The 17,989-nt window shown below is 37.2% G+C and overlaps 3 protein-coding genes across 11 annotated transcripts in view; 2 read left to right on the top strand and 1 right to left on the bottom strand.

The window, feature by feature from the left end:
- LOC139113734 (uncharacterized) overlaps window positions 1-7,446 on the bottom strand; it is a 37,465-nt gene extending 30,019 nt beyond the window's left edge. For 2 of the 8 annotated variants that reach the window (XM_070675094.1, XM_070675102.1), the window contains exon 1: window positions 5,525-7,446. The gene's annotated coding sequence lies outside the window, so the exon portion shown is untranslated. The remainder of the gene's footprint in view (window positions 1-5,524) is intronic. The other 6 variants (XM_070675099.1, XM_070675097.1, XM_070675100.1 and 3 more) reach the window with 4 other exon arrangements.
- Window positions 1-17,989, top strand: part of Sprt (PDZ domain-containing protein sprite) — a 117,843-nt gene that overhangs the window by 91,887 nt on the left and 7,967 nt on the right. The window contains exons 1-4 of one of the 2 annotated variants that reach the window (XM_070675081.1): window positions 8,161-8,682; window positions 16,470-16,601; window positions 16,970-17,063; window positions 17,400-17,480. In XM_070675081.1, the coding sequence (XP_070531182.1) occupies window positions 16,522-16,601; window positions 16,970-17,063; window positions 17,400-17,480 (255 nt within the window). In that variant the 5' untranslated portion in view covers window positions 8,161-8,682; window positions 16,470-16,521. Of the gene's footprint in view, window positions 1-8,160; window positions 8,683-16,469; window positions 16,602-16,969; window positions 17,064-17,399; window positions 17,481-17,989 lie in introns of those variants that run through there. The other variant, XM_070675080.1, reaches the window with a different exon arrangement.
- Window positions 8,681-13,898, top strand: LOC139113737 (meiosis-specific nuclear structural protein 1-like). The gene has a single exon (XM_070675107.1). It carries the CDS (start codon window positions 11,175-11,177, stop codon window positions 12,399-12,401), a length of 1,227 nt encoding a protein of 408 aa, XP_070531208.1. The 5' UTR covers window positions 8,681-11,174; the 3' UTR covers window positions 12,402-13,898.

Here is a 17,989-nt window from a genome sequence, read left to right as displayed (position 1 = left end):
TTTTCCCGAGAGAATCCTTATTAAAAACATTAGAATGGCTGCTCTTTAAAATATACAATTTATAATTATTTCCTTTTGCCACTTTATCAGATTGGAACAAAATTGTTTACCACATCGGAAGTAAAAGTTCAAGAAAATAAAATGAGAGATAAACGTTCCGCACATAAATATACAATAATAATTGCACTTATTAAATATTATCTAATCTAAATAGATGACTTGCTGATTAAATATTTTTTCTTTTGTGTAAGATAAATTTCTTACAATAATTATAAATTATTAGATAAATAATAATGAATTTATATGTATCTAAGTACTTTATTATTTAAACTATTCTCGTTGTTATCTCGCCTAGTGTACATACATCGTATGTATAGTTTAGGGTTTTAAAGCGGAACGGTTGTCCGACGGCATGCGTTATAACGCAAGCTTAGTACCGTAAATTAAAACGGAAGATCTTGTTACTAATAATACACATCGAAAAGACAGTGAGTAATAGTCTCTTGTATCCTAAATCATTTATCGAGCAAGTGAACAGGAAATTAACCACGATAAATCTTTCTACGTTAACAAGTCATCGTGTCGCGCCCCTTTTCAGATTATACTATCGCTAGATGTTTCTTTTAGGTTGATTTATTACGTGCGTAGTTTACAAATTATTTTGTCTTTCGTGCCGTAATCCAACATGTTACGTTTCTCGACGAATTACGCGATTTATGAGTACAATCAGTGAAATTCATTATTTATAATGGCGCGGCCTCTTGCAATTTTAATGGCGCCGTTGTGATAAAAAAAAAATGTCTGATTATAAAAATATGAGAGGAAAGAAATTTAAATCATCCTGAAACAAATAATATTGCGTTGCCGTTCGCTAAAGTCTCTTCACGCCTGCCATCGTTTTACGTGTATTCAAAAAGTACCCTTTTATCTCTCGAAACATTTCCACATTTTACCGTAGAATTTTATTTATGAAACTATTAAAGAATATCTCACGCTTCTTCGGTAACGTATTGTTTTTTTTTTTTTTTTTTATGATTGTAGATTATATTTTATTAACAAAAATACTTGATATATTTTCAGTCTTTCCTAGTATCTACGTGTAATAATTAAACTTATTGCCGGCGAATAATTTTAGCTTATTATGGTCGTTTTCGACAGTATTATAGTTAAAAGTGTCACGCAATTATGTAGTAAAAAAAGTCACCGAGCACACATATAAACGCATTCTTAGTTTAACTCTGGATTTTAAACTTAAACCAAATGTTTATAAGACAACTTTCTCTCGATTTAATGTACCTGAAAGCCAATAAAACGGTCCAAGAGACGCAGAATAGAGCGATCGAACGTAAGAAATTAGAAAGGTCAACGGTTCAAAGACGCTTTAAGAATGCAGGTTTAAGTACCGAGCAGGTTTAAGTAGGTTTAAACCTCGGCGCTTTTATAGCTCATTACCAAAATAAACGCGTACATTACTCTATCGAGATATTTCACCATTTTCCAGGTTCAAATAAACGTTTTGAGCCTCGCCGTCCATAGATTTATTTTATCCGGTGAAGTTGGGACGAAGTAAAAAAGAATACGAACACTTTAATCCATCTGGACTGTATTTCTGTACGAAGGAGAAAATCCGTCGCGTTTTATCCGTTTTTCTCGCCACGCAATGCTCGCCTTTTATCACGCGAGTGCAAATGGCATCTTGGCTGTGCTATTGCCCTGATTACTAGAGCAGCGCGAGCACACAACGGTCTAACGAGATCACTATGTAGATGTAAGCTGCGCATTTCTTCTACAAATTAAAAAAAAATTATATCACACAGTAGCGTGACAAAATGACAGATAAGACCATTATTTGAAAGAGAATTCGTCTCGTCTCACGCGAAACGGAAATCCGAAGATAAAACGACACGCGTCGTCTCGAATAACTTTGTTGTCGCGAAACAAATCAAGGTTCGCGCACGGCTTTGATGCTGTTCGATATGTATGTAAAGTATTCAAAGAAAGGGAAAGACCGGAAAGCCGAAATGTGACGATATCGAGAAGGCGTCGCATTGAGATGCCATCTGAAATTATTGTGTCCTTTCAAAACGGCACAGTTGGAAAAATCACAATTCTAAAATCGACCACGATAGATGCGTTTCAATCTCGAAAATGTATTACTTCCAAATCCCGGGATATGTTATTCTCTCTCATATTTGTTCACAGATTTTGAGAATAATATTTTACAATATTTGTCTCGATTCCATATACCGCTGCATACTCGCGAGAGAGGGAATATTTTTGTATCGATTATATATTTTGCGACATACTAAATATACAACGTTCGGAGTTTTCAGTTTCTATTCCGGAGCTTTAAATCGAGACTTTAAACATTAAAACATCTCAAAAACAAAAAATTCTACACATGCGAAATGCTTACTCAAGTTATTAATCTTACAGTTATCTTGTCCCCTATTTATACATTTTTCCTTAACGAACATGTATGTCTATTTTATAATATACGATCTCAGATTTTTCTGTCCCCGATTCGCGAAAGAAATATTTGCATAGAGTATGTATTAGCATTTTATTTGTTCTGTTGAAATAATTTCGGTGTAATGAACAATGTTTAGGCGATAACGCGATAGAAAGGCAAGTTATCGCAAAATATGTCAATAATGACGCACATACCTACTGCTCATTATTACATTCGGAAACATTGTCCGCATATGTTCGCGATCACGCCGCATCGCGTGAGGGAATCGACGATTCTAATGAAACTTTTGACATAACGAGAACGAAACTTTACATCGCGTAGATGTAGAGCTAATTTGTAACTGTCAATAAAATTATAAAATAAATAAAGACCCAGCTAACGTGTCGTTCGAATTAATCTTATTGATTTCGGCTCTAGGTATTAGGGAGCACAGTAAAGTGCATTATTATAAAACGAAACCATTGTGAAACGCCTAATCGAATTTGTCCAGCAAAGTTAAGTTGCAGTTTTGCTGTACATATGTTGCACCTCATATGCATGAAAGAGCAATTTACGTAACTCATTTTCGCGTGCAAGCAACGACTGGAGTATCGTTTAAATAGTCATAAATTAAATCAATCAAATCGATTCGTTTGAGCATACCGCGTGCAAAATTGGTAGTATATCAACTAAGTTTTGAAATACGTCGTCTATTATTCGATTCGAATCTATAAATTTACTTGAGCCATCTTTACCAATGTATTTTTGACATTAATTAAGTCTACGTCGAAAAATATGTTTTATTCTCCTTTTTAACGATCGAAAAGTTAGACGACATATCCGCGAACAATGAGAACATTTTACTTTATAATTTTATCATTTTAGTTAAAATATCGGAACTTAATTATGCAGAATAAATACATAACAACCATTAATTATTCGCGATCTACATAAATATCAATAATAAAAATAGAAATTTATACATTCATTATTACTTTTAGATATCGCATTGATCACTCTCGATTATTTCACTCGACTTCATGCGATTTGTTATTCTAAAATTTATATATGTAACGGCCAATCTCGCGCGAAACTAATCGAAATGATAAACGCTTAAAGGCACGATATGCTGCCCGTAAGATATTCAACATGCAAATGAGTTTCGTATACATATATATAGTTTCGCAACGATTTGACAGTCCACATGTCTACATGTCTAATGAACAGCAGTTGAATTGTCGGGCGTAGATCTTGCAAATAGTTCGGCTTATTACTAAAGGATCCTTCGATAATGCAATACGTATTAGATACGGATATGTATTGACGCGTGATAAATCATTAACGCCGACTTGTGTCAAATGCGCGTTCATTCCCGAGGTGCGCTTTCAATTAGAGTATCGATAAAATCGTGCAACCTGTTATCCTTCCGAGCATCAAATGCAATAAAAAAAAAATACATATATATAACATTTAGCTGCAAGATAAGACCCGCGTAATAAATTAATATTTGCGGCAAAAGTATTGATCGCGCTCGCACAGGCTACTCGTCCGACGATCGTACAATTCCAGTGGAACATTATTAAATGCACCGTTGCAATTTGCACGTCGCGTGCATAAAACTTGAACGCCAATGGCTTAATTGAATTCTCCAACAACACATGCAGGTGGTGTCTCCCGCATATCTTTTTAAGCCTGACAATAAATGCGCTACGTAATTTAAAAAAAATAATAAAAATAGGAAAAAAAGACTTATTTGACTTAGGAAGCTTTGAGATACGATAAATTTAATGATATCTGAAAAAGTAGAAAAGAAATGGGCTTAATGCAACACAGCGGAGTTAATTATTACAACACGTGTATAAAATACTTTCCACTAATAATAAAAATACGAACATTTGGAAATAATAAATCTAAAACATAGATATTTCTTAAACTCTTTTATAATTATTCTTATTTTTAAATTTTTGAAACATTACTATCTCAGTTAAAAGTGTATATGTTTCACTAAGAGCCATATATGTACAATAATTAATATAAAACTCTAATTTGCTCAAAATTCTATAATATAGAATAATTAAAATATCAATGACAAATTACACTTACTACACGAAGGTAAAAAAAATTATCTAAACTCTCTGTTTATCATTACATTACAGCGCAAGTAATTATCGTTTACTGCAACATATCAAAATTTTGAGACGGTTCTATGATAAATCGGCACACGGGTTCATTTTTCATCAGAGATTCTTATCATCTTGAATTATTTAGCATTATGAATTTATTATTATGAATTACTGAAATGGTCTTGCTAGCATTTCGTTTTGCTATATCCGGATTTACGTGTAGCGATATATATCGTGAACGTGACAAATGTGATTCATCGACATGTAGAAAAGAAAGAAAGAAAAAGCATATTCGTATATTACGATACGCACATACATATGTGTCCAACGGCGACGATTTTTCTGTGCTTTATCATACATAATTGTCAAAAAAAAAGGAAAAAAAAAAAATTGACGCTACATCTTGACCACGATATGGTCTATAGTTCTGAAAAGTCACGTCTAACCTTATCAGCCTACATAAAAAGCTCATAATTTAGGTAAATGACAATCGATAGCTATTCCGAGGCACGTGCTAAGTGCACACTGTGACAAATGGCAACGTATTATAGAAAATGTATACCACGTACGAGCGTCAGTAAGTTCGTTTAAAAGACTATCACTCGCGAACAGTTTATGATTGACTTTCCTGGCTTCCAAAACTGCCCACCGACGCCTTTCGAGGTATTTACATTTTCATTTTGCTCTTGTATCTTGAATATTAATTAAGTACGCAAACCGATATTCGTAAAGATAACGAAATATGACACCAGTTTAATTTCATAATTATCTAAATCACTTCGTATACTTAAAATTTTGAAATATTAAAGAGAAAAAGATTATAAATTATCACAAAGCATCGACTATGATTTTTTTTCGTTTTCAGCTAAATTATTCTGTTTTTGTAAAATCTGTTTTAAAATTAGGGTAATACGGAGCTATGTGCGAATCTTTTACGAAAGTTACTCACCCTCGACGTAACGGAATCCCAATGGAGAACGATCTTTTTGATGTCACCGGAGAAAATCCCCTCGAGATGCACGAGAAAAATATGAGGGAAGGAAAATGAAAAGCGTTTCAAAATCGATCCGAACCTGAACGCAGTTTTTTTTTTTTTTTTCAATCGCGTACTCGATCACTAAATATCCTTCCACTCGCGAATTAAAGTCAGTGATTCGCCAGGCTATCAAAAATTTCCCACCGCATTATTCCATCACACTTTCTCGTAGATCCTTTTCCATTCCTACAAATGGTTCCAAGCGATAAGCCGAAAATCGTACACACCGTTAATCGGTTTGATTAAAAATGTGCATTAATAAAACGACACGAAAATATGTTCGATAGGGAAAGTCCGTGCGTGAAATTGCAGAAGCTAAATTGCAGAAATAGTTTTCAATAAGCGCTCGTCACGGTGATTGCAAAGACGAAACGTATTTACCTAACGAAATTCCATTTTCTAACAATAAAAAATTTTAGTGAATTTACGTAGTTGAAACATTTGATTCGTCAGCTGATTTTTGCAAAATAATTAAAAAATCGTCTAGACAACTCTTGTACGATTGTACAGGAATTATTAGCGATTTAGAAATGTGTTAAAAAATTAAGTATCCATCAGATATGTCTCACATATTTAGATAACGTATATGATCCCGCGATTTTAATTTCCGCAAAATTATTTTACTGCACGTTACGTATTGCACGGAGAAATAGATATTAAATTTTTTTAAAGACAAATTATCGAATGTTCGGAAGTCTTTCTTTTAGACGCTGTTGCGTTAGTTTTCAAGCACAATTTTGGTTTTCAATTATTCACCGAAATACAGTACATTGTTTTGAACGACACGGGCGCAACGACGTTGCACGTATATCTACAACACGAGGCTAAATGAGGTCAAAAAGAGGTGGGTCAGTAAATATGACCTCGGTCCATTCTGACGTAAGGGACATCACCGTGTAGATGAGCTGATGCTCCAACCTGACAGGCTACGTTTTGTTCAGTACATGTAATTATCAGCTTTACCAAAATCAATTTTATAGTTTGCCAAAGCGCATTAAGCCACTTCTGAACGTAAATAACAAAATAGCGGACGATATTTAACATTTTTTCCAAGCCAGAAATAGATTTAAAATAAAGATTTTACTAATACCGAAAATAAGGTGACCAACTGTGAAAAAGGTAGAATTTATTATTTAAAAATATCGACAATATTGCTAACAAAATTTTATGATGCAGCGAATATTAAAGTTTCGACGACACACGACTGTAATTATATCGCCCATGTAAATTATCATACGTAATTAAATATGAAAAATAATGAATTTTTAAGAAAGAACTTCGACGGCAAACCTCCTTTATTCAGCGCGGAATTAAAATTCCTTTTAATTTCAAAAGAAAATTTTCCGATAGATAACAATTTTCGACCTTATTCGCGACGCGATTAAGCGCAGGACGCCATGACAATTAGCAAAGAGCGCGATTTAGCTCGCTTGATTAGCTTACGGCTGGACGCGTGGAGGTGAAATTTCATTTTCGATCGCCGTGAAATACTTGAAGCACACCGATAGCTGAACTAAACGCAATGGTCAGGCTGGTGGAAATGAACGGCGACATTACGAAATGACGAAAGATCCGGAAGATCGTGAGAGCGGAATGAGCGCGCGATCGGATGGAAAAGGTTTACGCGTCGCGTGTAAATCCCGATGCACCCTCGATCGGGTTATCTTTTTACCACGCGGCGAGAATTCACGGGATTATCCGCTTCTACTGGGAATTCACAGCACACACGATTCTATGTACGAGACGCGCGCGTAACGCCTGACTCAGAGGAGGCGCAGCCACTGGACGCCAGGGGGTTGCCGCGCGGTAGGCGCCCTCGACATCAGCCTCCTCCACTGGAACTATCGCCAATGGTGGGGTCAAACAGGGCTGATTCGTGACTCGCACGAACCCTGCGAACGAAACCTTCCGACTACCTCCGCTCCTTATCAGCCTTCAGAATTTATTTCTTTTAAAATTGCACAAGTGTTGATAAAAATTACAGTTGCCTGTGCTACGAGAGCGTCCCTCGCGCTCCTTATATTGATTAAATAAAGGGAAACATTTTCTTTTTTTTTCTTTTTATTAATATTTTACGAATGGAACGATTATCGCGCGATAATATATGTATATCTCCTCATAAAGAGAAGGCCGTCAATTAACCCCTTCGGGCTGCATTCGATACCTAATTTGTATGTACTCAACCAAGTTTCGTTCGAAACGTTTCTGCTTTCGTGTAAGGGGAAACTTATATACACTCGGCTTAGTGATTAAGTCTAAGGGGATTCCTGACCCCGTTTGTATTACGGGCTGGGATTAATTTTCGAGCTGGCTTTACGGTATTAAACGGATCGGTTTTACGCGATCGGAGTGCACAGTCAGCCGTCGGGCAGGTCACCGGTCGCGTCCGACGGCTGAGTCACTTGAATCGGACATTCGAATATCGTCGGAGACTCACCTATATTCGACTTTCCGGCGGTTATTCGATAACTATCGGTACAGTTTGCCGCGATTCCACGCGTTCGACCCTCGTACTCGGCCGCATACCTGGAACCTGATAATCGCACGCCCTCAACGTTCACTCTCAGGACCGTAGAAACCCATCCGGCCGGTTTCCGTAGGAGCTCGTTGGGAGTGTTGGGAGCGTTGGGACCCGTCGGGGACGGAGGTCGGAGGGATGGGCTCAAAGGGGCCGCAGCGGAGAGTAGCCAAGCTGCGGTTCGCGTGTGCTCCGATGCGGAAAGCCGGTTAGTCAGTCCCAATCCGTCGTGGCGTTCGCGTTAAACCGACGCGTGTTTCTCTCGACAAAGTTTCTCGTGCGAGTGAATTTTAAACGACGAATCAACGAGGCCGGAAGCCGCCCGTGCTCGGTAAAAAAAAAAAAAAAAGCAGAGACGCTGCCGCGTAATCCATTTCTCTGTTGTCTCGCGTGTGCACAACGTACGTGACGATATATATGTGTATATCTGACGTGAAACGAAACGTTTCTTTGTTTCGGTACACCTTTGACTGTTATATTACAATATTTAGTGTGTGGTACGTGTGACCACTTCGTATACGAATTTGATCTACTCGAACCTGAGCACAAAAGGGTACGTTTATCTTGTTTTTTATTACTAATTTCGTGGTACAAGCGTTCTCGTGTAGATTAGAGTTACTTATTGGAAAGAAATGTAATGTGCTGTCTGTATAAAAGTAATGTTAAGGGCGATAATTGGAATTAATTTTTAGGTTAAGTTATAAGATTTTTTTCTTATGTATATACAGTAATACAATAAATAGAGACGATTAAAATTTTTTTTATAAGTTAGGGCTTTCTCGAAAAATTAAAAATAATATATATACACGTTAATAAATAATACAGTCGGTAAAAATGTGCCCGCACACATTTTAACTCGTTTAGAATAATTTATGTAATAAAAAGAAATAGTAATGCAAGTTCTACACGCTAGCAAAGTGGTTTAATTAAAATACAGTTATTTATGACATATCAAATCTTTTTTCTTCCAAGGAAATGGAATATAAGTTTTCCTTTTATAGAAAAAATACCATAAATCAAACAAAAAATATATATAATAAAAGATAAAAATTAATTAAAAAATCTTAATTAAAAATTTTTAATAAAAAATTGTAGAATCTTAACGTATTTCGGAAGAATGATGATTGAGAAAACGTCTAACGTTAATTCGATATCTCTTTAACTCCTAATTTCTCACTGAGATGTCTTATTCTTAGAAATTACATTTCTAAAAATTATAGTTTAATATAATTTTGTTTTTTTTTTATCCGAATATTTATCATTCTTAATCCGCTTGCGCGTGTTTTTGGTGCAAATATTTTGTTTGCAAAATCTAAGTGCTCGTAATTACAGAACTATTTTATTCCACAAAATCTCTTGCATATTCATAAAGCGTAATGTCATGCTTCAACTATTTGCCGGACGATAAACGATACCTAACCGCGCTCAGTAATGCCCACATTTTAAGTGAGCAACAATTATATCGTTGCTTAAACATAAAACAAAATGGTTCGTTGAACAAGAGTCGCTACTATTTGATGAAACAAATGGCCTTGAACTGCTCAAGAACGTTCCAGCTCGGCGATTTCTATCGCCGTATCTTACACCGGAAAGAACATTTTCTATTTAATGTTACATTTTAGATTTCTAATTATTTTATTTCTCAACGTACAACGTACGTACAGTTTTAGAGACTTATCTTTATTTTCCGAAACAGTTCAATCTTAATTATTTTTAATTAAAAGACTTTTAATTAACTTTTTATATTTCTTTATTAATTTATTAAAAGGACTACCGCAGATCTTGGTACTGACGCACGCCAAATAACGGCCGCACATTTCTTTACAATTTAAAAGTAATTCTTATATTAAATAGAAAACTAATATTAATTATAACCATTAAGCTAAGAGGTTTGAATTATTGATCTGTCAATATTACTACTGTGAGCATCCTGTCATAGATGTTTTGATAAAACGTACGTTAACTGTGTGGCCACTCCAGTAAATTACAGTCCTATTCTTAAATCGGCAGCTGCTTTAGTCGAACAAGCGGCTCGCAATTGTGGAACGCATATGTCAAAGTCATACATCATAGAATGGCGATTCAATCTTAGTATTTTTCTAGAAAACTCGAACGACGATTTGTAAGGCATTTCGTCATGTCCTCGTACGTAATACGCTTTATCGTCTCATAAAACCAACTTTTTTTTTTCCCCCAATTTTTTTCCCATCTTCTGATAAGCAGCTTGCCTATGGCTAAAAAAGAGAAGAAAAAAAAAATAAGTATAGCGGCATCGCACTACTTTCTCGTTAACATGTAAATTTAAATTAATTCAAACCCATTGCGTGCGAACGTTCCCAAAGCACTCTTGAGTCTCGAGGAAAAAAAATAGGAAGAAGATGAGAAAAAAAAAAGGAAAAACGTAGTAGTAGTAGTAGTAGTTTAATAATAAAGTCTATCTACCGTTAATCTGGACGTTAATACGGCTCGATGCACGAACATAAATCTCACGTTATATGAGATGCAAATGCAACTCATTCAAGTGGTGCACGTCGCATTGCAAAGAATTTTTTGTCGCTGACAAACCGTAGAATTCTTTCTCGTTAATACATGTCGAGTCTAACAGCAAAGTCGTAGATTAGAAAATAAATTTTTTAATGATAGCTTTGAAGGTTTAACACCAGAGAATTAAAAATTTGTTAATTTCAATGAAACGTGTTTCTTCCTTAAATTAAAAATAACTTAACAATATTGAAATGTAAAATCTAAATGTATTGCGCGTGCACGCGTGTGTGTATGTATGTGTGTGCGTGTTAATTGCATTAAAAATTTTTTGAGAGATATATAAACGCAGAATGCATTTTTACATTTACGTCGATCAATTTAATATAAAACTATAATGAACTAGTGTAACTCTTACAGGCAAAACCAGAAGATTATGAACAACTTCCGACACGTTAAAATCCAGCTAGAGATAATCCAACGACTCACATTTAATTGTATGATCTTAGTCGCGTAAACGCGCAATCTTTTCTTGGATCCGTGAGACAAAGCCAATAATTAACGATGGAAGACGCACCTTCGAGTAACGAGAACGCTCTGTATTTTATGAAATTTTGCCGCAGTTGCCGCAATCGTGAGTCTTTCGACGCAATCGCGGAATTGGCGGCTGAATTACGTCGTGCTTATATGGTGAAGGGGCTGCAAGCTCAGCTCGACGAGAAAGAAGCTCAGAAATACGTCGAGCTCGTGCAAAAACGTGAGATCGCCCATTCAATCCGCCAAAAACAGCAGGAAGTGTTCGAGGAGGATCTTAAATGCCAGTCGGATATCTTGCGGAAGTCGGAGGAATACAGGCGGCAGCTGGACGAGCAGTTGACACGAAAGGAGGAGGAGAAAAGAGTTAATGTGGAGGAGGCTCGTGAGTACAGGAAGTTCTTGGAAGAAGTGGACCGTGCGCGGGAAGAGCAGGAACGCTCGAAGGCGCTGGAGGAAAAATCTAAACTTGTCGAGAGAACGAAGCGAGACAGACTCCTCCTTGAGGAAATGAGGGAGGTTCGTCGACAGGAAGAGTGTGAAGCAGAAGAGAAGAAGCATCTAGAAGATCTAAAGTACTTGAAAGAACTAAAGGAGAGATCAAAGGAGGTGAAAAGACTCCGACAGGAGCAGACGGAGCGACGCGAGCGTGTCTTGTTGGAAATAACGAAAATAATCCTAGACGCCCAGGCTCGAAAACGAGAAAAGGAAGAGCGACTGATTGATCTCGTAGCTGAGGAAGTTAAATACGAGCTTGCGCTCAGAGAGATGGAGGAGACAATGCGTAGAAAAAATATGCAGCGGGAACTGGCTGCTACTTTACAGGAACAGATAGTCTTCGCGAAACAGTGCAAGCTGCGTTTCGTGGAAGAAGATAAAGTATGGGCCGAGGAACTCATGAAAAAGATTATGGAAGATGAGAAGATGGCAAGATACACGGCTGAGGCAAAAAGAAGGATGAAAATACAGTACCGGAAGGACTTGGAGAGTTTGATTGAACACCGCCACAGGATTCGCGAGAAGGAGATTGCTAGGATTGAGAAAATCGCTAAAGAGCAACAAAGATTGGAACTACTTGAGGCAGAACGCGCAAAAGAAGAAAGAAAACAATTATTGATGATACACGCAGCTAATATCGCCAACTTTCTAAATAGAGCAACTCTCACGGCTGAGGAAGAAGAGATCTTTGACGAATTAATAAAGAAAAATCAGAATTCTGATAATATCGATAGCACGGACGTGAATGAGACGACATAGAGCCGCTAGATGAGAGAAATTCTTCTCTAAATATTAATAGGAATTTTTTTTAAAGTACAAATAGTATAAATACTTAAATAAATAAATACTTAAAATAAAAATTAATTATAAAATATATAAAAAAAAGAATAAAACGTTCCGTTCTTATTAAAGTTCACACTTTCTTTAAAAATATATTTTTTCATGTTTCAAAATGTTCAACACGAATAATCATTTGTAATCACTTTGTAAAGTTGTTAGTGAAAATTTTTTTTAATCGTAAAATTTTTTTACATATCTATTATTAGATGTATATGTTCTCGAGCGAAGGAAATGGAAATAGAAACGTTTCCGCGCGCTGTCCATTGAATCATTATAATCTCGAGTGAGATCCCAGGGTGGCTTACTCTTCCAATCACTGAGAACTAATTACATCGTGTAATAAGGTTGATCGAACGTGCGCAGCCAGTGTACCGCAATCAGTCCAGCAGTGGTTAAATACGTTCAAGAGCCTGTACGCAAGAATGTGAGACGAAAATTCAATATTGAAGCTACTCGTTAAATAATTATCGTACCGCGAGATTATATCTGCAAACTCGCTGGTTCTATCGATCGCTAAACGAGCGCTAACAATAAGTCGACAATAAATTCATCACCGATCGCGCCCTGTCTCGTGCCTCGCGCCCGATAACTTAGAGTTTAGCAAATTATTAATTATTATTAATAACGACCCTCCGCTTTTGTCCTCGCAAATTGCCCGACACGTTGTAAATTATCCACGTAGAAGACGAGATCTGCCTGTAGAATTAACATTGACGATGTTAATCAAGACACTCGTCGGGCTGGTTCTTAATATAGAATCAAAATGCAGTCTGCTTTATCACTGCCATTATGCATATAGATACGAAGGTATATGGAAATTTATCAAAACTATTTCTGTAATGCATACAAGTAGTCGCAAATTCTTCGCGTATCGAGATCTCGCACGTAGGACGAGAGAATGAAGGGGGAAAAAAAAAACGAATGGGGTGAGAGAGTCATGAAATAAACGCGTCAAGTCTAAACGCGTGATAAAAGGATCGCAAACCGCGGCATTCGTGGGTGCTGATACGCCCGTGTCGTATCTTATAATACTTACGAGCCTTAACCGGAATTCTGCCGATTCACCCGGTTGGGAATTTACGATGATCGCTGTTTATTCTTCCCAGGGGATAATTGAGAAGACGGCCGTCCCGACGCCTCGTACAGACGGTTTCAAAAATCGAAGCCAATCGACGAAAGAGAAAGGAGTTTGTGTGCGCGAGCGAGAGAGTTATTTGTGACTGAATATCCGTGGACGGTTTATGTATTTGTCGGAGCCGGATTGAGCAACCTGGTTTCGAGAACTTGTAGCACGGCGAAGCCGTAGCCGCGGCAAGACTTTGAAATAAATCGATAGCGATAACGATAGCGTAGAATTACCGCTATAGGAGATGACCTCTCCTCAAATTGGCGAATTATAACTTTGAATTCCATTTACTAAGTTCTCGACATTATTGAAAATTTAATTCCTCGCGCATGTGATATTTTTATTCGTACACCATCACATTATCCTTGCCCTTATAATGATTTCGTGCCGTAGAAATTTCTCGGAATTAAATAATGTCTGCTTAATAATAATGAAAGTAATTCCAACTCTAATGGCCATAAAAACATTCTTTTTTTTTTTCTCACCGAATATTTTTTGCGAATCGGAAATTGAGCTAACGGTTTATAAACCGTTCTTACTTATGAGAGTAAGAAAGAAGAGCCATGTCCGCCCAGGTGTTCAAAGGTTGGAAAAAAGAAAGAAAGAAAGAAAAAAAAAATAGAAAAAAAACCGACAAAAGTTTTCACATTTATATACATTATCTTTATCCAATTGTTATACACTTGTCTAAAAATAACTGCCACTTTCTTGCAGGATTTATTAACGAACAAGACTGCTGTCTACTATTCACTGACAATCTATAAGCTGCTGATACATTGTCAATAGCAATTTATTCACCATCGTCATCGATTCGCAAGCAGTGGCAAACTACGACACTTGTACGTTAATAACTTACACGCGGTAATTTACCTATCCCCCCAACCGCTCATGTTTCTATGGATACTATATTTATCTACGAAAAGATTTATAACCATAATCCACGCAAATTGACAATAAGAGATAATTAGATTGAGAAATGCTATCACGTTTTATATTCAAATGGAATATACGTGCTTCTTACTAATCACCAAGTCCGAATGAAATATAACGCAAGCTGCCACAAGCTGTACACATATACATACATGAAATGAAAATGTAACGTTAAAACCTGCAAAAAGTAAAAAGCTCAAAGAGACGTACAATATAGATGGAACGTTTTCCAAAATTAAATTACTTTACATTCTGTTTTTTTTTTATTTTACGATTATGTAGAACACGAAATTATGAGCTCTGAACCAAGTTCTGCGCGAATAATTTAAACACAGTTAGAACTATGTGGAATACAAAATGATATTTAAAGCAGAATAAGTTTGCAGTCGGCACGTTATTAATCACGGTTGAAATTTTGTTTAAAGTTCGCGAACTACATTAGTAAGTTGCAATGCTCACCGAAGTGGATGCGGTGCACTGCGATATTTCGCGAGCCGAATGGAAGCGACGTGCCGCTGCACGAAAAGCGGCAGACAATGAATGGATTCGTAAAACGGAGCAGTCGGGCGCACGTGTAACGATATCTCGATATACTTATTTTTCTTTTCTTTGATTTCTTTGCCGCCCGCTACTTGTTGTGCCGATCTCACGTTAATATCTTAATGGTAAAATGAAACAATCACATCTTAATGAAAGCCGCGCTATTTTCTGTAAATGCACAATCACAGACTTGATACATAAAAAAAAAAAAAGAACAAATATTAAACTACCGTGTTTTTTGTACAGAGAATCGTGAGAATATTTTTTTTTTTTCTGTCGCGAAACGTGTTCATTTACTTCCCTTATTCCGGTGAGCAAGAAAAAAAAAAAATTATGTATGGCGTATATTTATGCATCTATTCAATGACATACATAGCTGTGCCTATATCTAAGCTATCATTTACGTCCTTGTGTAGTCATCGATCGAATTATGTAGTAAGGCGAGCACCCCGTGACGACAGAATACAGATAGAACACATTAAAGCGAAACTATCGCGATGCACATTAAAGTTTATCACGAAGTAGAATAAAATTGCTGCAATTGCATTCTAATAAAAAAATAATTTTTTTTTTCTTTTTTTTTTTTTATATTATTATTTACTTAATGTATCACAAATTTTAAGACGAATTCTAGTCTAGTCTGGAAGCTCCGATGCAAATTGAAAAACTGGTTAAGCTCATTAAAGCGACACCATGATATGTTCTTTATATGGATTACGTTTAAATGTTATATTAGAATACTATCTATAATCGGAAAGAAAATGCTTCGTAGCTCTGTAGAAACTTCCAACTTTGTAGTTTCCGTTTAAATATCCACATGAGAGGTGCGTGGGCAGTACACACAGCGGAATCGCCGTGGCGCCTCGAGACACCCAGAGTCCAAGTCGAGGCCGTTAGGTTGAAATTGTTGCGTGGGCCGCGCAATAATCTCCACAGAGCTCGATGGAGAATATTCGAAGAGAGCACATCGCAACTTTCGCGTGAAATTAATGCGCTTTTGTGCGTAGAACAAGCGTCCGGATGCGCTCACTTTAGCTTCTCTTTTCGTATTATCACGTACGTTTCCTTTATATGCAAAAAGTCTCGGATTCGATCTCGATCGAGATCACTCTATTCTCAGCTAAATTTCAAATTAAAAAAATTAATATATCAACAATACTGTCGATTTTAAATCTCGTTGTATTACGTGACGAATCGTGAAACTACAATTTAATTCTCGATTATTTTCGAAAGAATCGTATCGGACAGAGAGTGCACCGTAAAAAAAAAAAAGAAAAAGGTAAGGCACGGAATCCCCGTAGAGACGAACACTCGCCCGTTATCGCGGGTAATAAATTTCAAAGTCTCATTGCACATACAAGTTGTAATCATAACGATTGTTCTTTTTGCAGATGTCTAGCTGACGGACCGATTAAGAAGAGCTGCGATGCCGTAGTCGTCGCTATGAGTGAGAGCCGGTGCCACGCGGATTCGCCCGTGCTCGCCGAACATCAGCCCTTCAACCGTAATGGGAAGGCGCTTAGGTACGATTACCATAAGTGTATACTAGACAGCCGTGTATGCTGCGCCGACTTGCAAGCTTAATCGCATGCGACAGGGCGGGCGTTGATCGTGCTTTGATTTATAGCACGTAATTGAAGAGTATAATTCGAAAACGAGCGGCCCGGCACGGCAATGCACGGTGCGCGGTGGCCATCCCTATAAGCCGCACGACAGTTCGAGTCGCGATTGCTGGAACAGTTTCTGATCAGATTATCGATCGAATTATGGTCCTCGATCTAATCAGATTATGCCGCGGAACTCTACCTCGCGTTTCTGTCTCGTAAAATGAGCTTTAGAGAGCCCGCGTCTCTTCTTGCCCACCGGAGACACTAACGAGGGTTGATTTCAGAGGATCTAAGAAGAGCGTGCTGTTCTATACGACCGACTGTGGAGACGAAAAAGAGGATCTGGGTCTCAAGCTTCAGCAACGATCCGTTTCATTGGTAAGCCCTCACATTAATGTCAAATTTAAACCTGAATACCCGCGCAACGCGTATGTCTTTAGATTTTTATATCGTTAAAATATCCCGTGCGATTAACAATCGGCTGATTAATTTCAACGGCAGAAAAGCTCGCCGCGATTTGGCTAAAACGTGCGTATATTTATACGCTGAGCACTTGTGAATCTTCTAGGTATAAGTAAGCGATAAGAAAGAGCATGTGGTACTTGAAATACCAGTTTTCATTAACGACGGTCTCATATGTCTTTATAATTAAACATTACAAGCTTGTAATCAAGCAATTGATTTTTATTTTAATCTGCTAAATAATGGTTTCAGACTGCGCTACACACCGGAATTGGCGCCCAGCAGCAGTTATTGGAGCCTAGAATGGCGCAATTGGAGACTTTAGAAGCTAAGGTAATAGAAAACTCTTTGAATGTTGCAATCTTTTGGAAAATTGAATGTTTCTCGCGAAACTATTACCAAAGAGCTTCTCAAAGGAGTTGTATTTCGAAATAAAATGATACGTTCCAAGAAGGTGCCATCAACTGACACGTAGGAAATCATCTTACGTCAGCTGATGGCACCCTCCTAGTCTTCGGCAACTCCTTTTTGCTTCTCTTTTCCCCCATGTCTGCCGGCTATGCCGATCGTCCTGTGGGAGCTGTTTTTAATGGTAACCCTCGGAAGAAAACCGAAGGCGATGTTTCGTGGTTATTGGCGAGTCGGCATTACAGCCCGCTGGTTTCTTAAGCCTGTCCGACCAACGATTTATATGCAGATGCGTGAATCGAACCCTATTTGGTTCGGAGATCCCCGAAGGATCCAAATTCGATGGTTAGAAAAGGAATTAATATATACAATATACAGTAATATATATACACTGCACCACACAATTAGAAAATTCTTAAATTCTAACATAATTT

The sequence above is a fragment of the Cardiocondyla obscurior genome, linkage group LG03, assembly GCF_019399895.1.
Source record: "Cardiocondyla obscurior isolate alpha-2009 linkage group LG03, Cobs3.1, whole genome shotgun sequence".
Taxonomy (NCBI): domain Eukaryota; kingdom Metazoa; phylum Arthropoda; class Insecta; order Hymenoptera; family Formicidae; genus Cardiocondyla; species Cardiocondyla obscurior.
This window is presented reverse-complemented; position numbering and strand designations above follow the sequence as displayed.